The sequence below is a fragment of the Zeugodacus cucurbitae genome, chromosome 4 (assembly GCF_028554725.1).
Source record: "Zeugodacus cucurbitae isolate PBARC_wt_2022May chromosome 4, idZeuCucr1.2, whole genome shotgun sequence".
Taxonomy (NCBI): domain Eukaryota; kingdom Metazoa; phylum Arthropoda; class Insecta; order Diptera; family Tephritidae; genus Zeugodacus; species Zeugodacus cucurbitae.
In genome coordinates, this window is record NC_071669.1 from 61,822,170 (window position 1) to 61,846,759 (window position 24,590).

The 24,590-nt window shown below is 34.6% G+C and overlaps 2 protein-coding genes across 3 annotated transcripts; both read left to right on the forward strand.

Moving 5' to 3' along the window:
* The first annotated feature begins 698 nt into the window (after positions 1–698).
* LOC114804022 (uncharacterized) lies at positions 699–1,350 on the forward strand. The gene is made up of 3 exons (XM_029040312.2): positions 699–872; positions 978–1,145; positions 1,198–1,350. The coding sequence occupies exons 1-3, from the start codon at positions 699–701 to the stop codon at positions 1,348–1,350; spliced, it is 495 nt and encodes a 164-aa protein (XP_028896145.2).
* A 1,819-nt stretch (positions 1,351–3,169) lies between these two features.
* Positions 3,170–5,369, forward strand: LOC105212525 (uncharacterized). Of its 2 annotated transcripts, none has more exons than XM_011184535.3 (3): positions 3,170–3,840; positions 4,582–4,749; positions 4,804–5,369. In XM_011184535.3, exons 1-3 carry the CDS (start codon positions 3,622–3,624, stop codon positions 4,966–4,968), a joined length of 552 nt encoding a protein of 183 aa, XP_011182837.2. In that variant the 5' UTR covers positions 3,170–3,621; the 3' UTR covers positions 4,969–5,369. The 2 variants fall into 2 exon arrangements, with proteins under 2 accessions (XP_011182837.2, XP_054085370.1); XM_054229395.1 differs by lacking the exon at positions 3,170–3,840 and adding an exon at positions 3,881–4,311.
* The last annotated feature ends 19,221 nt before the right edge of the window (positions 5,370–24,590 follow it).

Consider the following 24,590-nt stretch of genomic DNA (forward strand, 5'->3'; position numbering starts at 1 on the left):
TATATCTGTATTAGCGCAATTATATTAATTATAGGCAATTCTTTCGGAATTTTAAATTGCTTATCCAATGAGCTGAATTAAATAACGCAGCGGTTCCCAAACCATGAATTGTTGCTATAGTTATAGTAGTGGTAGAAAATATTTCTCACATAGTTTTGAGAAATGCTGCCCAGTTTAAAATCCTTAACCGGATGAAAATTCAAGTATATTTCGATTATACAAACCCCACAATTGTGGAATCGCCCAAAATTCTGGGTTTTAGTTTCTAAAAGCTTCATAAAAGAATGAAAAATAAAAATTATCCTTAGTAAATGTTTTATTTAATAGTGTATAGTATATGGCACAATCAAACTGAATGACTATAAAGTCAACAGTTCAAATAGTCGACTTTAATTTTAACAAATTGTGAATTTATCGAATATCCGGTTCGGTTCGAAAGTAACACTGCCTCAATTGCTTATTTTTAAAACGCGTTACAATTAAAATAAAAATATCAAAAATAGCCCACTTTCACAGTTCACTTACATCCATAATTTACTTTTCATATCTTTTAAAGTGGGCAATTATTTTTAATTTCTCTGAAATTATTGATTTGTTCAACGCAATCGAGTGTCAATAGTATGGAAAAATGTACATCGAAACCTGTTGCAATGGGTATCTCTTGGAAATTTTGTGGACTCGCGTTAATAATACATCTAATGTTCTCAAGTCCTTTTGTACATACGTTTACGAAATTCACAAATATCGACTGTAAAGCGTTCGACAAACCATTCGCCGATTTCAAAAGTTGCCGTCTTCGTGTGCCAAAACGTGGTGAGATCGCATTATCGGTGCATGTGCGGTTATTTCAGATACCGGTTAACAATGTCAGTGTAAGTGACAGGATATTATTTGGAGTGTTTTAAAAGAAAGTCTCGCGAGTTTGTATTTTCTAATGAAACTATCGAAAGATATAATATTCTCTTCTCTCTTTATAGATAAATCTCTCATTTTTCAAGAAAGCTAGTGGTTACCGTCCTTTTTTGTATAATGTTTCGGCCGATTTTTGTGCTTTTATGGCGAATAAAAAGCGTTTTCCTTTTATAAACATAGTCTTGGACGCTCTTCTGAAGGATTCCAACATTAATCACACTTGTCCCTACAACGTACGTATGATCACAGTTTTAATGAAATCAGCATTTATTTTTTCTCTTGCAGCATGATATAATCGTCAACAATTTAGTATTACGTGACGAGATGTTCGGTCGAATTCCGGTGCCAGCGGGTGAATATATGTTCAAATTAATGGTGGGCGCCTACAATGAATGGAAAGCGGATATAAAGGTCTACTTCTCAATTAGGCTCAATTAAGATTATAGCAGTTTCTGATTTCATAGCATAACTTTGTCTTTATTAATTTAATTAAAATTTCAAATTTTTGGCGTTAGTAATCTTCTAACTTTTGTTCTCTTAAACTATTCGACTATTTAAAAAAAAAAAAATCAAATCAATTTAGCCTAATAGATGTGTTTCAGTCATCTGTTTTCTTCATGGAGACGATAAGGTATTGTTTCTTGAGGCTTTCAATTTTTATAGAAAACTAGCAGACCCGGCCACACGTTGTTGTGGCTAAGGTATACATTAAATTAAGTTGGTCCTATCTTGGCTTCGGCGACGATATTGATTACTCGAGGTCGATTTATGTTACGCAGCATGATGACAACTCACACTACTTTTAATTGCAAAGTGAGTGGAGATAGTACAGGCAATTTTAAATAGTTTGGGATAATTGACTACGTCATCCTGGTTTGTAGCTGTGTCAACTCTCCTGGACCGAAATTCTAAATTGTCGCATTAAGATCATCGATATCTTTGTTTTTTTACCACCAATATAGGTCATTCAATCAGTCATTTATGGTTATCATATTGAGGTTTCATGTCAGGAAAACTTCTCTTTCAAGTCAATGAAGTGACAGCAATCTGTTGGAATCTACAATCGCAATTTGATATTGTTGCAAAAACACTCATATTTTAGTTGTTAATTGGCGATACTTTATGTGTCGCCACAAATTAAATGACTTTAGTCATGCGATTAGCCCGTCAGTAACAGTTGATCCAGGAATAATTAGAAGAGTCTGGCGTAAATCACCTGTTAACAGAATCCTGGCTCCACCAAAAACATTTATCGACAATCAAGATCTTTTAAAGTCCTGTGCAGTACCTCCAGCGACTTCTTGAATATTAAGAAAATCTTCGTTATAGCGCTATTTTTGGCGATTTTGCCGACTGGTATTTCGTTCATTTGCAATTTAGGAGTAATTTCAAGGCCGAATGTGCCGTTTGTTTGCCTACTAACAGGTGCCAAGTTACCCCTATTCCCGTTAACCTTCGTGGTGAAAATGAGTGAAATTGGTTCTGGAATCACATCAGCCCTTATATACTATATGTTATGATTTTCTATGGGACTCTATGCCGAATATATATGTAGGTCATATTGTGTGTTATCTTAATAAAATTACATCAATAATTGCGAGAGTGTAAAATGTTCGGTTGGACCCGAACTTAGCCTTTCCTTATTTGTTACAAATTGCTATCGACACAACCTTATACAATTGAACAATAACAAAAATATTTTAACAAAGCAACAATGACAACCTTCAAAATATTATTTTTTTGTTTTCTCTTTTTATATTTTTCTTGTCAACTCGAATACAATTCTCTTATTGATATCTTCCTCGCAATTTTTCCATATTTACTCACTTTCTAATATTTTTCTGGCCTTCCACGAATATTTCAAGACTAAAATTAGCCAGATCGGTTTGAACTTCAACATCCAATAACTTCCCGATTTTAGAAAATTTTTAATTTTCTTCGCGGAAAGTTAAAAAATTTAGGGTTGGACCACCCTTAACATTTAGTAGGATGAAAAATAGATGTTGTCCGATTCTTCACCCTAGCCGATATGCACGCTAAGATTCACGAAAATCGGTCGAGCGGTTTCAGAGGAGTTCAATAACGTACACCGTGACACGAGAATTTTATATATTAGATATCAAGTTCAATTCACATTTAATATAAAAATGTCGTTTTGAAAACCAAAAACAAGTATTGTTTCTTAAATTCTTCAACTCTGAGCCCCCGTACAACAGATAGCAGGCTTACTTTAAGCAGTATATATTGATTTAAGAAAGATATACAATTATTTTACAGATAAGAATGGTGTGATTCTCGATAATTCTGGTTGGCATAATTCCTTATATATCGATCAGAGTGTGATATATGTATTCCTATGTAATTTAGAACTCTTGAAACTCTTGCTGTGAATTATGCTTTATAGTAGACAGTTCAAATGGCCGGCTTTAATTTTAAATAAATATTATAAAAATTTTAAATTTAACAAATTGTGACAGTAACCAATATCCGATTCCGTCCGAAAGTAGTACACACTCAATTGCTCATTTTTAAATCGATTTATAATTAAACTAAAAAATATTCAAAATAGACAACATTAACAGTTCGTTCAACTATAATTTACTTTACATTTGTTCGAATTTAGACAATTATTTTTAATTTCACTTTTTGATTTGTTCAACGCAAGCGAATTTCAATAGAAGCGAAAAATTCTCATCGAAACTTGTTGAAATGGAGATCTCTTGGAAATTCTGTGGACTCGCGTTAATATATCTAATGTGCTCAAGCCGTTTGGTAGATACATTTACAAGACTGACAAATATCGACTGCAAAGCGTTCGATAAACCTTTCGCCGATTTCAAAAGTTGCCGTCTGCATGTGCCAAAACGTGGAGAAATCGCATTATCTTTGCATGTGCGACTCTTTCAGGTACCGGTTAATAATGTCAGTGTAAGTGATAATTTTTTTTTGAGTGTTATGAAATGAAGTGACGTTGTTTTTTTTAGTAAAACTATACAAAGCCGAACAATTAATCGAACTTAAAAAATATATAATTTTTCAATATATTTAATAGATCTGATAAAGCAATTTTGTTTTTAATCATTTACGAAAGTGTCACACCTGAATAGTTTTGCGTTGGCGAAATGGTGATAAAACTGAATATTCTTTATGATTTGACGAATGTATCATATATACTTCGAAATGCAGGTCGCTCTTCAATTTTATTGCCTCGTGATAATAAATTCGGTACTTTTACTTAGACCAGTTAATTCGTTTACAAAAATTACCAATATTCAGTGCAGTTCTTTGGACAAGAATTTTTCTGATTTTGGAAAATGTCGACTAAGTGTTCCGGAACGTGGCGTGATCGCCATGGGTGTACATGTGAAACTTTTTCAAATGCCAGTGAATAATATCAGTGTGAGTGATTTTTTGTTTAAATTTTATATAATTTAAAATTTTTAGGTAATATTGGTAACTTTGTGTAGAAATAGTGGAAATTGTTTCGAATAAATATTTACTTTACAGGAAATATTATTTATTCAACAATGAAGCCTTTGTATAAAATAACTACAGACCTAAAATACTATTAAGGCCAACAACGCTTCAATAAAAAGAAACTTCTATTATATTTCAGCATTCCACAACTAATAATTCTTTCACACTCTTATTCTTCTCCTATCTTTACAGATAAATCTCTCGTTTTTCAAGAAAGCCAGTGGCTACCGTTCATTTCTGTATAATGTTTCGGCCGATTTTTGCGCTTTTATGGCGAACAAGAAGCGTTATCCCTTTCTAAATATATTCTTTGACATTCTTCTGAAAGAATCGAACATTAATCACACCTGTCCCTATAGCGTACGTATTAAATGGATTTATTGGAAACAAAATGTGTAATTTTTTACCTTATAGCATGACATAATTGTGAAAAATCTGATATTGCGGGACGAAATGTTTGGTCGAATACCGGTGCCAGCGGGCGAATACATGTTCAAATTAATGGTGGGCGCCTATAATGAATGGAAAGCCGATGTGAAGGCTTACTTCTCAATACGCCTCAATAAAAGAGAACGTTAAAGTGGCAGTTCACTTAATTTCATTATACAAAAATAAATATATTGTTATTCTACAATATAGAGTTGTGCATTAAGAGCAACTAAAGAGTATTCTTTAGAAAATTCTGTCTAAAATTGTCTAAGATTGGTTTAGAGTAAGTATGTGTCAAGCAATACGACCTGTGCTCTATTATACTCTTCCATCATATCATGTCACTTCACCTAACCGAATCTGGATATTTGCAGACCGTAACGATACCTACTTGTTTTTTCTGCTTTCAGGTGGTTCTTCCTATTGGTGTGTGTTTACAGAAAAGCAAAGTTTCCATCTTTTCGACTTCCTTGGCTAGGTGCATATATTTTCCTCTTTTTTGAGAGTAATAGATAGAGGTCTAGTAATTCATTTTCTTCGTACCGAAATTACGCAGCACTCAAATGAGAGTAGAATACAGATAATTTTACAAATACTGTGTTCTAAATATTACATTTCCATAATCAAATTGTAATTAGAAGTTTTAATGAATAAATCTGATATTGGCAATTATTTTGCGATTAACTGATTCCAAATTTTGTTATGGTGAAAAATATTACAACTGTAAAGCCGAAAGTTTTAACAAATAGTGTACTTCGATATGAAGGTCGCTTTTATACATTTTTGCTTCGCAATACTAAATTGTGTACTATTCTGTCGTCCCGTGATATCGTATACAAAATTCACCAATATTCAGTGTAGTTCTTTGGACAAGAATTTTGCGGATTTTGGGAAATGTCGACTAACTGTACCAAATCGTGGCGTAATCGCTCTAACGATACAAGTAAAACTTTTAAAATTACCAGTGACCAATATTAGTGTGAGTAGTATTGTTTCATTCAAAATGATTTCGTTGGCCTAATATTAAGCATTTCACGTTTGTGTTTTAATAAAATGGATATACTATATATCATTTTCCTCTTTTTTCAGATGAATCTCTCTCTTTACAAAAAGGTCAATGGATATCGTTCATTTTTGTATAATGTTTCGGCTGATTTTTGTGATTATATGGCGAACAAGAAGCGTTATCCTTTTATTAATATATTCATGCACATTATTCTGAAGGAATCAAACATAAATCACACTTGTCCCTACAACGTACGTAATGATAGTATTTTTAATGGAAACATAGTTTACATTTTTGATTTTCACACAGAATGACTTAATCGTGAAAGATCTTATATTACGCGACGAAATGTTTGATCGAATGCCGGTGCCAGCGGGCGATTACATGTTCAAATTAATGGTTGGAGCCTACAATGAATGGAAAGCTGAAGTGAAAGTCAACTTTTTTATAAGGCTCAACAAAGAAGAGCGTTAAAATTGTAACTTTCAATGCAAATGTCTAAAATACAATTGTATACATGTAAATTAATATTTTGTGCGTGTAGAATATGAGGTAAAAGCAAAAAAATTGTTTCAGTTCCACTTTGTTTTACCTCCAAATGTACACGCAATATAGAGGTTAGTTCTCCGATTTACTTTTCTTACTTTAGTAAACTACTCTACTACTGCACTACTGCTTTGTACGATAATAGTAGTGAGCTTGTAAAACGTTGGATTTGTCATATATATAATATATGTGGCAACTCCAGTAAGATATCTGTTTCGGCTTCATCCTTAAAACCTAATCCAACTTAAAGCCTTTTGCATCGTTGACATTACGTCATTGTCGTGACTATGTAGAATAGATATTAACATTTCAGTAATTACTGCAATTGTTTACGGTTTAATTACAGCTATTAATTATTGGAGCGAGTCAAGCGGAAAATGTAAAAAAATATTATGAATCAATAAAAATAAAGAAATTATTCAAAATTGGATATTATTAAGAAGAAATTATTCAACAATTAAAGTAATAACACGACGGGGCCTGTAGTTTGTTTAAACACAAAATTACTTTAAACATCACCCTAAATGTAGGCAGTACATTATAAAATCTAAAACATAGCATACATTTAGGTTCAGAACATAAATAGATGTATGTATATTTAGGTTAAAAGTATACTTGATTTACACAGTATTTACATAAATACATATATCAACTAAGCCCCCTTGTACTGTGATCCCATGTTTATTGTTGTCTTTTTTGGGTTAGTTACAGCACAGCTTGTTGCGAGCGTATAATAATCTATTAAAATTTTTATTATATAATATATCCGTATTTAAAGAATTAAAATAATAATATAATATGAAATAAGTGATTATTATTCAATGACATACTAGTCATATCTGATTAATATTGGATTTAGGAAGAGATTCTGAAATCGAAAACTCCAAGTACAGTACTCTATCGTATACACTTCGAAATGCAGGTCGCTTTTAAATTGTATATCTTCGCGTTAATAAATTGTGTACTGTTCTCGCGCACAGTTAATCCGTATACAAAATTCACCAATATCCAATGCAGTACTTTGGACAAGAACTTTTCAGATTTCGGAAAATTTCGACTAAATGTACCGAATCGTGGCGTAATCGCTCTGTCGATCCATGTAAAACTTTTTCAAATACCGGTGAATAATGTCAGCGTGAGTAATGCTATTTCATTCAAAATAAATGATTTCATTTGCGCTACGCTAAACGCTTTCGTATATTTTACAGATAAATCTTTCGTTTTTTAAGAAAGCTAGTGGTTATCGTCCATTTTTGTATAATATTACTGCTGATTTTTGTGCTTTTTTGGCCAACAAGAAGCGTTATCCTTTTATAAATATAATCTTGGACTGTTTTCTGAAGGAATCGAACATAAATCACACTTGTCCCTACAACGTACGTTTGACAGTTTCTTTTAATGAAAACAAAGTTTACATTTTTGATTTTCACACAGCATGACATAATCGTGAAAAATGCAATTTTGCGCGATGAAATGTTTGATCGAATGCCGGTGCCAGCGGGTGAATACATGTTTAAGTTACTGGTAGGCGCCTATAATGAATGGAAAGCTGAAGAGAAGGCTTTTGTCGCAATAAGACTCAACAAATACGATCCTTAAAACGAATTAAATATTATATAAAGAATATATGAAGCACAAGTAAAAAATGTATAAATTTGTTCTAATTTATTTTTCACCTCAAACTGTTTTCGCATTTTCGAGTTAGTTGTAGGTGTTCTAATTCAGTATGTCCAGAAAGTGTTTTGACAAGAGAAATTAAGATTGGAACACCATCGTCCTCATTCTACGAACCAATTGGAAGGAAAATCAATTAATTGATTTTTGATGAGGTCACAGTAGTCACAAAGGTCTCAGTTCTCTGTCTCGAGTTCTGGGTACCTAATCCTACCTAATTTAAGGCCTTTACGGTAATGTCATTGTAATCCCACACAAAAAATAATTTGATTCTGACCTAGAATCTTACTATTTGTGCCTTATGTTTTTGGGGACGAACGCGAACGCTTTTTTGCAAAATCCCTTGAAACTCGCTACTTGGGGGTTTTCACGGTCACGGATTACGAATCTGGTGTCGGTTTTTTTTTTTTCAAAATTCAAAGTGGTGAATGCAATATGGACAAATTTTAAATGTATGCGGAATATTGGTTCGTCATTTTCACATTTTGAATAAGTCTGTCCGTCCGTTCTATGGCTAACTTGGGTAAAAATTAGAATATCTTGATAAAACTAAACATGTTACACATATTCCTTAGGACCGTAGGGTAGTTGCTATTGAAAATGGTCGAAATCAGACCATTGCCACGCCTACATATGGCGAAAAACGAAAGCCTATAAAGTGTCATATCTAAGCATAAATTAAGCTATAAAAGTAAAATTTGGTACAAAGGATCGCACTAGGAAATTACGTATCTGGATGTGGGCGTGACCCTGCCCCTAAATAAGTTTTTTGTGAATATCTCGCAAGCCAATAAAGCTATATAAACTAAACGTTCTGCAGTAGTGTCCCTTACGTAACCCATTATACACCATAAAAATACGTGTAATCGGATAATAACCACGCCATTATCCCATACAATTTGACTCACATATTTGGCATATATATGGTATAAAGTCCATTGAAAGTTTGAAAACCCTAATATTAGGTATATGGAAGCTAGGGGAAGTTATGACCCCATTTCACTAATTTTTGGCACGAAGACATATTATTAGAAGAAACATATCCCCTCTGAATTTGTTCAAAATATCTGAGAGACTTACCTATATTTTCGGTAAAAAATTTGTTAGAAGCACTAAGGTCCTCATATTCGATATATAGGGTCTTGAAAACTTATTGACCGATTTCGACGATTTTTAGAAGGGCGATGCCACTCTTTAAATTCAGTATTCTTGCAAAGTTCTGTTCCGATATCTTCACTAGTGCTTACTTTACACATATATTGTAAAATAAACGATTCAGACCGACTTCAAAGTTCTGGTATATAGGAATTAGGCGTGGTTGTGAACCGATTTGGACTATTTTCACAACATATCATTGGGAAGCTAGGAAAATATTATGAATCGAATTTCATTGAAATTGGTCGAGTAACTTAGTAGGTGGCATGGCCACGACCACTTCCCCCAAAAAAAAAATACATCCATAAAAACTACTCGACCGATTACAATGAAATTCTGTACAAATGGACAAAATCGGTTCACAACACGAATTCCATCAGCTTCCTTCACTTTATAATATATAAATAAGGAACCGATAAAGATAGCGGAATACAAAAGTACTGTATTTCACTTGTAGAGAAATTGTCGAAATCGGACTATAACTTTTCAATCCCCCGGATATCGAATGTGAAAAACTCAGTGCCTTAGGGTAATTTTTCACCGAAAATATCGGTAAATCTGTCAGACATTTTAATGTAATTCAGAGGACTTTTTCCAAAAATTATTAAAATTGGGTCATAACTACCCCAAGCTCTCATATACCCTATATTCGGATTATCAAACTTCCGGTGGACTTTATACCGCATATATCGGTTAATATGTGAAATATCTTTGCCAAATTAAGTGAGCGTATAGTCATGGATATAGTGTACTTTGGTGGAGAAAATTAGTGAAATCGGATATATGGGTCAAATTGTGTGTTATCTTAATAAAACTATATCAATAAATTGCGAGAGTATAAAATGTTCGGTTGCACCCGAACTTAACCCTTCCTTACTGGTTTGGGTTAGTTACAGCACATCATGTTGCGTGAGTATAATAATCTATAAAACATTTTGTTACATAATATATCCGTAATTAAAGAATTATGAATATATCGTGGTAATCACTTCTTTCATAATAATGTAATATGAAATAAGTGATTATTATTCAATGACATACTAGTCATATCTGATTAATATTGGATTTAGGAAGAGATTCTGAAATCGAAAACTCCAAGTACAGTACTCTATCGTATACACTTCGAAATGCAGGTCGCTTTTAAATTTTATATCTTCGCGTTAATAAATTGTGTACTGTTCTCGCGCACAGTTAATCCGTATGCAAAATTCACCAATATCCAATGCAGTACTTTGGACAAGAACTTTTCAGATTTCGGAGAATGTCGACTAAGTGTACCGAATCGTGGCGTAATCGCTCTGTCGATCCATGTAAAACTTTTTCAATTACCAGTGACCAATATCAGTGTGAGTAATGTTGTTTCCTTCAAATGATTTCGTTTGCATTATGCTAAATGTTCAACATTCGTGCTTCTATGTTATTCTCTTCTGTTTACAGCTGAATCTCTCAATTTTCAAAAAGGTCAGTGGTTATCGTCCATTTCTGTATAATGTTTCCGCAAATTTTTGTACTTATATGGCTAACAAGAAGCGTTATCCTTTTATAAATATAATCTTGGACTGTTTTCTGAAGGAATCGAACATAAATCACACTTGTCCCTACAACGTACGTTTGACAGTTTCTTTTAATGAAAACAAAGTTTACATTTTTGATTTTCACACAGCATGACATAATCGTGAAAAATGCAATTTTGCGCGACGAAATGTTTGATCGAATGCCAATGCCAGCGGGTGAATACATGTTAAAGTTTCTGGTAGGCGCCTATAATCAATGGAAAGTTGAAGTGAAGACTTATGTCTCAATAAGACTCAACAAATACGATCCTTAAAACGAATTAAATATTATATAAAGAATACATGAAGCACAAGTAAAAATATTTAATTTTATTCTAATTTATTTTTCTTAGCAGTAGGGGTTCCAAGTCGTCATTGTTTAAATGTTGTCCATGTTGTGAGTTATACATATGTATATGGACGAAAATGAATTGAACTAAGATTGAAACACCATCGTCCTCATTCCACGAACTAGCTGCCATCAAAAATAATACCACTAGTACTACAAACCTAAGCGTTTTCGAACAGCTCACAGTTGAAAGTATTTTTCTTTACATGCTGGCAACTGTTTCAAAAATCAAAGCGGTGGAAGAAAGTTTGCAGTTTAAAACATTTCTAGAACGAGTTGTCGAGTTATTCGAAAAAGAAACAAAATTATGCTTTTGTATTAATTAAAAGTCTAACATTATAAAAATAGTTTGTGAAACTATTAAAGTGAGGAAAACATTAGTTTTTAGTTAATTAATTTGATGGATTTTTGAAGTTTTCCAAGTTCGGTTTCTTCAATTTCGTATTTTTTACAATTTAAATTTTTTAGAATTTCGAACATAAAATTGGGTAAGTATGAATTTTAAGTTCTCAGCACTAAAAACCACTAATACTTTATTTGAAAATCGTTTTCGAAAAAATTTCGATTTCGAATTTTTGTAAATTCGAATTTCGAATTTTCCATTTCGATTTTTTTTTTTCATTTTTCGAATTTTTGTAGTTTTCGTTATAATTATTTTTTACTATACAAAAACAATTTTACTGTGGAAATATGTATATCTAAATATATTTGATATTTCTCATAATTTTCGAGTACCAATGTGCATATATGTGTATGTATATACATATTTTCGATGCATCACTGTATTATGTAAACAAACCGTGATTAGCTGCACTCAATGAAAACTCGATGCAATAAGCACGTAAACAAAAGGGGCAATTATTGCAAGCTATTGCCAATGCGCTGCAATAAAATGCAATATTTGTAAATATGTTTGTGTGTATGTATGTATATATGTATTGCAAATCTATGTGCAATAGCCAATATGTAACAGGCGCCAACAATAGCAAAATATCAATAGAGATGCACGTTTGTTTGCATATTTGTATGTATGTAACGGGTGATTTTTTTGAGGTTAGGATTTTCATGCATTAGTATTTGACAGATCACGTGGGATTTCAGACATGGTGTCAAAGAGAAAGATGCTCAGTATGCTTTGACATTTCATCATGAATAGACTTACTAACGAGCAACGCTTGCAAATCATTGAATTTTATTACCAAAATCAGTGTTCGGTTCGAAATGTGAAATCCGCTTTTTTATCGACAAATTTTGTTCAGCGATGAGGCTCATTTCTGGTTGAATGGCTACGTAAATAAGCAAAATTGCCGCATTTGGGGTGAAGAGCAACCAGAAGCCGTTCAAGAACTGCCCATGCATCCCGAAAAATGCACTGTTTGGTGTGGTTTGTACGCTGGTGGAATCATTGGACCGTATTTTTTCAAAGATGCTGTTGAACGCAACGTTACGGTGAATGGCGATCGCTATCGTTCGATGCTAACAAACTTTTTGTTGCCAAAAATGGAAGAACTGAACTTGGTTGACATGTGGTTTCAACAAGATGGCGCTACATGCCACACAGCTCGCGATTCTATGGCCATTTTGAGGGAAAACTTCGGAGAACAATTCATCTCAAGAAATGGACCCGTAAGTTGGCCACCAAGATCATGCGATTTAACGCCTTTAGACTATTTTTTGTGGGGCTACGTCAAGTCTAAAGTCTACAGAAATAAGCCAGCAACTATTCCAGCTTTGGAAGACAACATTTCCGAAGAAATTCGGGCTATTCCGGCCGAAATGCTCGAAAAAGTTGCCCAAAATTGGACTTTCCGAATGGACCACCTAAGACGCAGCCGCGGTCAACATTTAAATGAAATTATCTTCAAAAAGTAAATGTCATGAACCAATCTAACGTTTCAAATAAAGAACCGATGAGATTTTATGCGTTTTTTTTTTTTAAAAAGTTATCAAGCTCTTAAAAAATCACCCTTTATATATTTATAATTGTGTGGCGCTGCAAATGGGGGCCAACGGCTAATGTGATCGCATAATATTGAGGCGCCAGCTGCACATCATGCATTGAAGTAGTGAAATGCGCTTATCAGCGCTAAGCGCACTTGCACTTTTAATCAGTGACTTGCTATTGTTGCTGCTGTTGTTATAGTTATGTCTAATGCAATTTGTTGCAAAAAAAATTAAATTAAAAAAAATTTAAATAAATTTAAAAAAAAATAAAAATAAAAATAAAAAAATATTAAAATTAAAAAAAAATAAAAATTAAATTAAAATTAAAATAGAAAAAAATAAAAATAAAAAAAATAAAAATTAAAATAAAAAAATTTAAATTTAAATAAATTAAATTAAAAAAAAAATATTAAAATAATAATTCCTTTTTTATTTTTATTGACAGCACTGACTCATGCGTCGTCATAACGGCGGATGTTTGTGTTGTGCCGGTTGTTGATTTGTTGAATTTTTTGCAGTCACTCGAGAGTTTGCGGTCAAGCCTCAGCGATAATAAAGCATTTTAGTCATTTGTTGGTTGCTTTATTTTATTTATTGTTGTTGTTGTTGCCTTAGTTTCTTAGTGACTTCAGCGGCCAGCTGCATGCTTTTGATTTCAGTTCACAACAGTTGTTGCTAGTTTGCAGCAAATTCAAATGCGGTATTTATAAAAAGTGTCTCTGTGTGTGTGCGTGTGTGTGTGAAGAAATGCTCTGATGTATTTACATGCGAAAAACAAGTGCGTAACAACAATGCACGCAGCTGTTCGACCGCATTTTCTTGGCACTTGCAGACAAGCGCTCACACACACACATATATATGCAAATTCACATAAATTTTATAATTTTTCGCAAGCAATCGCTACTTTTGCTAAAATGAATGTTCTTTATGTTTTGCTTTTATTTGCCACACATTTGACTTATATTCGATTTCAATTCATATTAAGTAGTTAGTGTTTGCTTGTGCGCATGTGTGTGTGTGTGTGTGTGCAATCGTTATTTGCTTGCGATCGCGTCATGAATGAAATCAACATTGAAAGCAAGTTGAGCTTAAGCAACAACAATAACAAACACATGGTATGCATTATATAAATACATGCACACATATTTATATATACATATTTACTTATCAAAGTCGAGTTCCATTTGCGTTTGCGCACCTGATCAAACTTTACTCAGCCGGTTGGTCAAGCGAGCGTGAAAAGTATTTTTATTTATTTGTCAAATAACAATAAGCGTATTCATTACTTAGCTATACATAAGTGCTTACTTATAGACATATTTACGCAAGCATTATTGCGGCTTTACGCTTAGTTGCACTCTTTTGTAGTTGTTGTTGTTACTGATTTTGATTTCTATATTTAGTCCATTTTATTTGCGCTGACCGATTGCTGAAATTCTTCATTTTCATCATACTACAAACCCATACATACATACAGCACTCCACTTGAGCTCCTATACATATATGTATGTACATATGTACCAACGTACATATCTATATATATAAAAATATAAAATATATGTTTGTAATTACTTCTTAAAAATTCCAAAATAATAGAACTGAGTTTTCCGAAACTTTCAAAATTTCAAGATTTTGGAAAATTCGATAGATGGCGCTCGCGTCAAACTCTTACCAAAAACCAAAACAGTCATAAAGGCAATGCAAAGCAGGTAAGGAAATGCTAAGGTCGGGTACAACCGAACCGAAAAAAAATTCTCTGAATTACAATAAAATATCTGAGAGATTTACCGATATTTTCAATGAAATATTAGCCTTAGGCATTGATATCCGATATCCGGGACTTTAAAAAGTTATAGTCCGATTTCGACATTTTTATTAATTTCGGTAATTTATTTGAATTCTCCGATACGAAAAATAAAGCATTTGATGTTTAAACGATATCCAAAGACCGATTATGCTCTGCAGAGCTCGATTAACATTATCACAGATAATATTTCCATCTAAGTATTACTTTCTAGTTATGAACTTAATCGAAAACATCCATCGAAATGCTACAAAATATATAAAAGTTTCTTCAAAATGTTGTGATTTGGACATCACTTAATCAGACTTTTCAACTATCAAACTTTTCTTGAAGTAAATTTTTCGAAGATCGGCCAATTTATGCTTGAAAGCCGTCGAAAATTGGGTTCATCGTTTGAAGTTCTGCAAGCATGCCCATGGTATTATTGTAAAAAAAACTTCGTTTTTCTCTAGAACTGATTTGTAGTACAATTAAAAGTGAACCCAAAATCCCAAAGATATTTCTAATTGAATTTTTAATACAGCGATCAATTACCTACGATCATCCATAAGGCGATTAAAATGTTGACAAAACCCTTACGACTCAGAATTAATCCTACGATAAAATCAACAATGAAATTTTTCACTCGCAAGTGACTTACTTTGTGCGTGAGCAGTGAATTAAGCTTAAAACAACAACAAAAACATGCAAATTTTACAACAACAACTAATGAGACACTGTTGAAATTTCCAATTATTGAGTTGTCAACTTAAAAATATTAAATTTGACCGCGGCATTTGTGTAATGAAATTCAAAAATAAAATAAAAATAAACCGCTAAGCATAAGCCTTTATTTAAATAAGCACGCACTCGAGAGCATAAGGCCAACAAAGTGTTGAGATCAGGTTGGCAGTGCCCGAAGCGGATACGTAAAGCAAATAGATTTTAACCATGCAAAGTAGACACGTTGACTTAAGTGAATGTATGTATGTGTGTATATATGTAACTATCTCTGCATCTTCTAAAGCCAAGTCAATATGTGGCTAATATTTTCTATCAATCCATTTAACACCACTGGCGCATGCTGTCTGTTGTCTGCACTCACACATGTGCAACACACACACACACTTGTTGCGTTCGTAAGCGTGCTGATGTTGGTCAGAGCCACGGCGGCTCCTCGTTAAGATGCACAAAAATTGCAATTTATGATGACAGCAATGAGCCTCAGCGCCGCTGCGGCAAGTACCTCTGCATATACATATGGGTCTGTATGTGTACGTGTTAATGAGCTTTTGCAGATTTTTATTTTTAATAGCTGATTTTTTTCTTCTCCTTTTTTATATACAATTTTATTATTGCAATTTTCTTGAATTTGGCGCGTTGAAGCATTTAAAAGCGTATAAATATTCCTTAATTTTATTGCTTGTTGTTAGCTGGTGGCAGTACGCTTGCAGCACCGGAAACTTTGCCGCGCTACGTTTCGCATTCGCTATTTACTACAACTACTGTTTGTTGTTATTATTATTATTGTATTTACATTATTTTTATTATGATTATGATTGTGCATTTTTATTGCTGCCTAATTACATAGTCAATGGAAACATACATACATACATACATACTCATATAAGTGCACGTGTTGGCGCATTCCATCCCTGCAGGGAAGGAGAGAGAGGTCGTGAGGAGTATTTTACTGAGTTTGAAAGAAAAGCTCTTTTGACTTTGATTGGTTAGTTCTTGCTTAAGTGTTATTTATTGTTCTCTAGAGACGAATTGATGCCTTGAATGCCTTAAAAGCTCCTAAGAAAGCTTTCTGATCCTGCCTTAAAAGCTTGAATGCTTTAAAAGCTTCTGAGAAAGCTTTCTGGCATATTCTCGGTTGAAGCATCGCTCATTGTGAAACCTACCACAGCGTGACACGCCTCGAAAGTTAGTTGAACACAGTCTAAAGGCTATTATTCAAGATTTATATTGTATTAAGGGCACACATAGTGTGAAATTTCAAAAAAATCAATTTTGTTTTGGTTCATATTTCGGTAGATTATACCTTTAAAAATAACATATTAAAATTTCAAATCGATATCTCAAATAGTTTTTGAGTTATAGCAATTTAAAGAGCAGCCGCTCGGTAATAGTGAATTCGATCATTTTATCTTTAAACGCGTTTTTCTCGAAACATCTTTTTCCGAATTTGCTGCAGTGATTACTCAAAAACAAATGATCCGATCACTATCGAGTTTTTTTTTACATGTTCTTTATATAGTTCTCCGTACAATGACCTATCAATTTTTGGTCTGATCAAAAAATCGAATTTTGGCAGGCCAAAAACGACCACAATTTTGGGTAAAATTCGACTATTTTTTTTAAAAGCCGCCAAATTGTCAATTTTTGATTTTTTTTTATCATAGGTCATTGTACAGAAAATATTATCTAGCAGCAGTGAAGGACCTTCTTTTCGGGCCGTTTAAGATCGACTATAACTTAAAAAATATTTAATTTTTTTTTTACAAAAATTTCACTGTTTATTCTTGAAACATGTATAAATATATTCTTAAAATTTTGAAATAATTGATAAAGTAGTTTTTTTTTAATAAAAATTCCCAAAAATCACCTTTTTTTAGGCCATTACACTAGGTGTGCCCCTTAACGGTGTTAAATATCCCACTGTCTAATTCTCGTATAATATTTCGAAACATCCATTCCCAAACTTTGTATTAACAGTGTTGAATATCCTGGCTAATTCTCGAATAATATTTTGAAAGCTTCGTTCCCAAACTCTGGACCTGCCTAAATGAAACAAGTCCGAGCTTTTTCTGTCAAAGGACTCCCAACTGAGCATCTTTCAAAATGTACTGAAAGTCGTAAACTACGTTAAGACATTCCTAAAGTTCTCGTGCTTTCATATCCATGATCCATTAACCATTACTTTGTGCATAGAAGACTTTCCCATTAATTGCCTTTCGAAATATTTTTAGCTCACTATAATTTATTATTCATGTGGAAGTTCGGATGAAAAATGGAAAGATGTTGAATATTTGTCCAGAATTATCTCAAAAGTAATTCACATATGAAAGAAGCTCCATTTTAATCTCTCCAGAAATAACCCCGATTTGGAGATTAGATGATTTTGAGGTTTTCCGTCGGGCATTCGCAGGGAAATTCAGTGGTTTTATGTTGTGTGGAAGGCTCACTGATCTTATGAAGACAATTTTTAGATATAAACAACTTGTTAAATTCGAAAAACCCTTCCAATCTCCCACAATTTTGTAGTCTAGCTGATATGTATTTGCGATGGAAAATATGGAATATCGCTTTATGAAACAACTAAGACTTTTATTACTATATATAGGTCTATTTCGGCTATTTTTGTGTTGTTTGGCTGAACTATTCTTGAATACAAAAGCCTTTTTTTTAGATTTCTTTAAGGTTTCTAGTTTCTTGAAGACAAAAGCTTTTTTAGATTTCATTGTTGGTGTTAGTATAGTTTTCTTTAGGCAAACTCTCTACGATTTAGAGTAAAATTATCAATAATATACTACTTATTCCTTCAAGAAATAATGCTGGACTTGAGGGACCGTTAGTCGTAAGTGTCTCAATTTGTTCCTATCGATATATTTCTACAGTCTAAAAACATATTTTAGACTGGCTAACTTCGTAAATATAATCACACAATTATATATGTTTATCAGAAATTTCCTGCAGGGTATGCATGATGGCTCACACCAGAATCTACTTAACATTAATGTTCATATAATATATTTATGACTATGCTTAACTAAATACAGACAAATATGTACATAGACACTATACTATGCTCATACACATATCATTATGAATGGCGATAAATATCGGTTAGCCGGCTCGTGTTCAGCTGTTGCTGTTGTCGACGTTATGGTCTGACGCTGAGGCGAGATTTTAACTCATGTAAAAATCGCTTGCAAACACCAAATGAAATTTGCCAGCCAAACAACAAAAGCCAAATCACACATCAACTAACAACAACAACAACTAGAAAATGGTTAAAAAAATTAAAAAAAAGTACAATATATAATAAATATAAATGTTCTGTATAAATAAATGTGGCAGCAGAAAAGCGTAGCACAATTTATTGACAGCAGTTTGAGCACGCTTGGCGGTAGCAATGCGCAAACGGCAGCCGTGCATTATGAAAATTTGTTTGCAATAAATTTTTCAAAATTCCCAAAAACAACAACATATATGCAACTACTGTGTTTTTGTTGTTGTCTGCTAGGTGCAACACGCATAGTGTAGGCATGTGGCACTTACATACATACATACGTATGTGTGTGCAAAATATTGGAGCAATAGTGTTGCTTGAGAATCATTATTGCTGCTGTTGTTGTTGCTGTTGTTCTCATAGAATTTATAGCCGAAAATTTTGTTATGATCGCCTGCCATACGCTGCCGCCGTGGTTTATTGGTCAGCAGCCGTCCACTACCGGCCGCTGTGGCAGGTTATGCACGAAACACCGCAACACACATTGTGGCAACAATTGCCGCCGCCTGGTTGCATGTGTGTGTGTGTGTGTGTGTGCTCAGTGCTCGCCTATTGCTACCACACATATGGCTCATAATAAATAAATATTTGACTTAAAATAGTGTGAATTAATATTTTTATGGATTTTACTTGTTTATTTTTACAAGTTTGTAAACACATGCAATTTTTATTTGCATTTTTATTGTTGTAACATGTTTACTTACATACAAACAACACATCTGCATGTGCATTTGCCATAAACATATAAATTTGCTTGTCTTGCGATTTTAATTAGCCTTAGCCATAGTCATAGCCGTAACCCACGGCCGGTGACGCACTGTCCAGTTCGGTGGCAGCGAACGCCCACTAACGTTTAACGCATGCAACGGCCGTCGACTGGAAACAACAACTCAATTTGACAATACATCAACGAGCCGCCGCCGCCGCAGCAGCAGCAGCAGCAATCATATGCAAAAGCAATCAATCAAATTTCTGAAGAAAATGTGTCACGTGCACAGTGGGGCGTTTTGTTGAAAGTAGGTGGGTAAATTTTTTTTAATTTAATTTTGGGAGAGTTGTGCTTTTAAATAGAAAACAACCTAATATTAGTCGTCAGTTAGCTTTATGATCCCGAAATTTGTGTATGAGAATCGAATTTCGGACCTGACCTTGATTCCGATTTAGACCTTTTTCAGTCGCGTTAGTCCTTCGATAGCGGTGGGTTTACTAATTTCTGACCTAATAAGAATCTAATATCATTTGCCAATTATCTTCAGTATACCGAAACTCGTGGTTGAGACTTGGAATCTCGGATTTCGTTCTGACCTTGATTTTATTTAACTTTAGTACTTTTTTAGTCGAGATTCGAAATTCGGATTTCGATCTGGCCGTGATTTAATTTTGGACCTCTTTCAGTCGGGGACTAACCTCAACTGCTTGGGTCGTAAATACCGTTAACTTATTTTAGACCTCATTGACGTTGATCTTATTTCGACTATAAAGGTCTGAACCACAGAAAATCTAACGGTATCTAATATCAACGTTGATAACGGAATTACCGACATAGGAAAAGAGGAAAGGTCTTGTATTGAATGTGTCTCATTAAGCGGCATTCTTCACAGCCCTAAGCTTATCCAAAGCTGATAAAACGTAGTTTATAACCCAAACAGTCCAATAATACCAAAATCCATGTCATCACTCTTTGAAAGGCTTTCCAAGTTTAGATGGTTAAGAAGGGCGCTGAAAGAAATATAACGAACGACGATAAAATCTGTAATATTCCCTAAGAGTCAATATCAGCTTTCTCTTTCTCGTTAACTGTTCAATAATCTAGAAGGAAGTCCAAGTTGAATGTGAATCTTCTAACCCTGATCGAAAGTTCCAGTTGTTGAAGTATTTTGTTTTTGTGGGTCAGGCTGTTTAGAGTTATGAATTCCCATGATATAAGGAAAAAGTCTAGATGCATTTCAATCTAACATTCTTAAAGGTTGCCCAAATTTTTTGTCTAGGTCTGGAAGCCAACATAATTCGATACAAATGAGAAAATTTTCTACGAGAAAACAATCTTCCGCACAGTTAACAGCACACTGTACCTCACTATACATAGATCCACATAATAGTATTGTCTTACTCACCAGTTTCGTCCGTCAGTTAGCGTTATAACCGAACTTGGCTGGCTGACTGTTAGCAGTCAGTCATTCGAGTGGCACATAAATCATCGATTAAATGGCCAAAAGTCCAAATAAATTATATTCTGCATCACGCCAAGTCAAATCAAGCACACATTAGAACATACGACCGATCTGCACTCGTACACTCAAAAGGCTGAAGTATAAGTATATACTCATATGTACACATGTGGCATGCAACCTTAGAACGCCCACACACACACTTATGGCACTTATCTGAAATCTGAGCTATTGAATAAGTCTGCAACGAATTAAACGATGACTGCAGCTTCGGCTGAACCGGCTGGTCGGTCACACCCTTTATTGACCCAAGCAGCGAAGCAAAAAACTGGCAACAGTTGACTGACTGCTGACTGACTGACTGTACGGCTGATTGGCGACGGCGGCAACAGCGGCGCAGCTTTTCGGCTTTTCAAGGTGCGCATGCGCACAATGCAAATCGGATTGAGCTGTGTGCAGAAATTAAAACGCCCACATGTTGGTTGAATAAAAAGTATACAGGGTGAGTGTATAAAATGAGCAGACTTAATAAATATTATTAAAATTAGAAGAAGTATATCGGGAACGTTTTAGACCTCATTGAATATATCTTAAGTAAACAAGTTGTTCCTTAGCCTATATATCGAACATGATGAAATCATTTTGACAGAGATGGAGAACTTTTTTTGTGAAATTTATTGCCGAAATAGTAAAAATAATTAAAGGACTGGCCGCGATGAGCTCGAGCTTTTTAATTTTTTCGGATCCAATATCAAAAATGTCACTAAGAATAGGAGATTCCAGAAAGCTCGAGAGGTCCACTGAAAGTGAGGTAACGTGGTAATTGTTGAATCCGGATATGGTTTAGAAAAAAGTTCTCCGTTAGTTTCCAAGTAGTTCGATCTATCGTACTATTCATAAGCATTCCTGACATATGTAGCTCAGCTCATATTCAAGAAATCGTTTGTAATATCGATACTAGTAGTGCCACATCATAGGGTACTGGACTTAAAATGACCTCTTTGGTCGCAAGGATTGTCACTTGAGTATAGGCCCAGGATAAGACTGTATGATAGCCCAAATCTTTCAACATCTGGTTCAACGTTTTCAAAATTGGCCCAGATAATTCGGTAAAGAACTGTCTTTCCAGGGATTTAACCTAATTTGGGTCGATTCTATAAAAAGTAAGTTAGAAACTGAAAGGTCCCAGTACTGAAGACACTTCTTATGAATCATTACTTTGGAAGCCAATTAAAATTGAAAGACTTCACATATGTAGATTTGCTGTTATTGCAAATGTAGCATTTTAAGCACCCTGTATAACAAAATACGCATTACATTACATATCGCTCTTGCTGATCTCGGGCAATTATGCGACACTACTATTCGTACTCGTAATCTGTTGCCGGTACTGTACACAATGATTGCAGTCTGTCGCCGCGCTCGTTAGGGTGCCACACGGTGATTTGCTAGCTGACTTAACTTGACAATTGACGAAATTCCTTCGAAATGGTTGGTGGCAGTGGTAACAACATTGAGTTCGCTCTGTTGCCCATTTGTTGTGCCCCAACTGTCGCATTGTTGTTGTTGTTGCTATATGCCACGTGTGGCCGCGGCTGGACGAGATTTATTTGCTTGGGCCAAATTCTCTTTTTGTGGCAGCTGCGCCCTAAACGCGTCAACGCCCAAATTTTGTCACATTTATTTGCATTTTCTTGCACTTATGTTGCTTGTTGTTGTTATATTTTAGATTTTAATACAAAAGTGTAGTGCTCAATTACGATTTCTTCAAATCTTTCCCACCTTAGTCTTGCTCTCGACGGTATTTAGACTTTCTCGACGCGCTTTGGGCTTCCTTTCAACTTGATTGGCGATTAAATTGTCGTTCGCAGTGCGCAGTGTGTGGCAATTGCAGGCGTGTACGCTCGGTCGCCCTCCAAACGTTTGCGGGAACTTTGCCTTTGGCTTGCCTTCACTGCAGTTGACACACTTTTATCACTTTACCGTTGTGTTGTCGGCGTTTGTTGTTGTTGTTGATAATGTTGTTGCTGACGTTTTTATTGTTGTTGCTGTTGCTATTATGTTGACATTCACTATGCGTCGCGCTGCATTGCTCATGCAATTTGTTTAATGTTTCTCGCAAATGTCGTGTCTTCTTTTACTCGTGCCCCTCTACTCTACTCCCCTTCTACACACTCACTCTCGCTTTAATGTCTATTTATTTGTATTTGCCTTTATGTTTCACGTGGATTTCAGTCGAATTTAATTATTGAGACATTTGCCGCGACCCATCGGCCGTTCCGTCCGTCCAATGCAATGGCGCACGACGCAGGTAAACGCGACGCGTTAATTCCCGACACTTGCGGTTGTTGTCTGTCATTTGTCTTTGCATTTACATAATGTTACCGTTACACACCGAGGCATGCAAAGGCACATAATGTACAGATTTACAGACCTATTCACATTCCCCCAATGTGACTAACGCCACCGCGCCTCTTTTTTACCGCAATCGATTTGACAGTTGAGTGCAGACACCTGCATTTTGTCGCCGTATTTTTTATGTTTTTATTGTTGTTGCTTTCGTATAGCACTTGCGAAACGAAATGCGCCGAAATTGCGTTGCGCTAAAAAACGTTAATTTTCACGTAGAAAGTGTTGAAGCATTCGATTTTTATTTAGCTTTTTGCGAATTGCGAATTTTCTCTCTGCTTCTTTCTGCTAAAATTAACAGCGTACTATATTTTTCTGAACTTGTGAAACACTTGTTTATTTCACTTTAGTTTTGTTGTGATTAAGATGAAAACACTTTCTCTATTTTCAAAATACTCTATATATTTTGGGTACTTAAGAAATCCTACCCAATCTAGTAAGGCTTGACTCTAGAATTTAAAAGACAGCGAACATGAAATATTATAACCTTTGTCATTACTTCATTTTGCTAACACCCGGAAACAGGATTTCAAAACTCGCTAACCCCGTTGAACGTTTCGTGGTTTCAATAAGAGATATTTCTGAAGAAAAGTTAAACAAGAATATGGAGAATAGGGAATTGTTGTTGTAATCTCCCAAACAAAAATCAATTAGATTTCATCGTACTGATATTTCTGGTCTTTTCAATAAGAGCGCTACAAAAAGTTTTTTGTTTTTAAATAAGCAAAAATGGTGTGGGATATCAATGAAATTTTTTATTCTCGTGAAGCCATCATGTATAGAACTCAATTTCTTTTACATAGCCACCACGCTTGCAGAAGTCCAGACGATGACGAACCCAATTTTTGAAGGTTTTTAACCGATTTCATGTTCGATATTCATACGAAGTTCATCATTCGTCACATAGACCATAGATTTGACGTAGCCCCCACAGGAAATAGTCTAACGGCCGAACATGGCGGCCATTTCGTGAGATAACACGTTCATCAAACTTGGTTTTCAATAAATCGATCGTGACATTCGCTGTGAGGCTTGTGGCGCCGTCCAGTTGGAACCACATATTGTCCAAGTCCATATCATCCAATTCGGGTCAAAACTATTCGGTTATCATTGAGCGATAGCGATTCCCATTCACATTAACGTGCCGGTCTGGATCATCCCCGATCA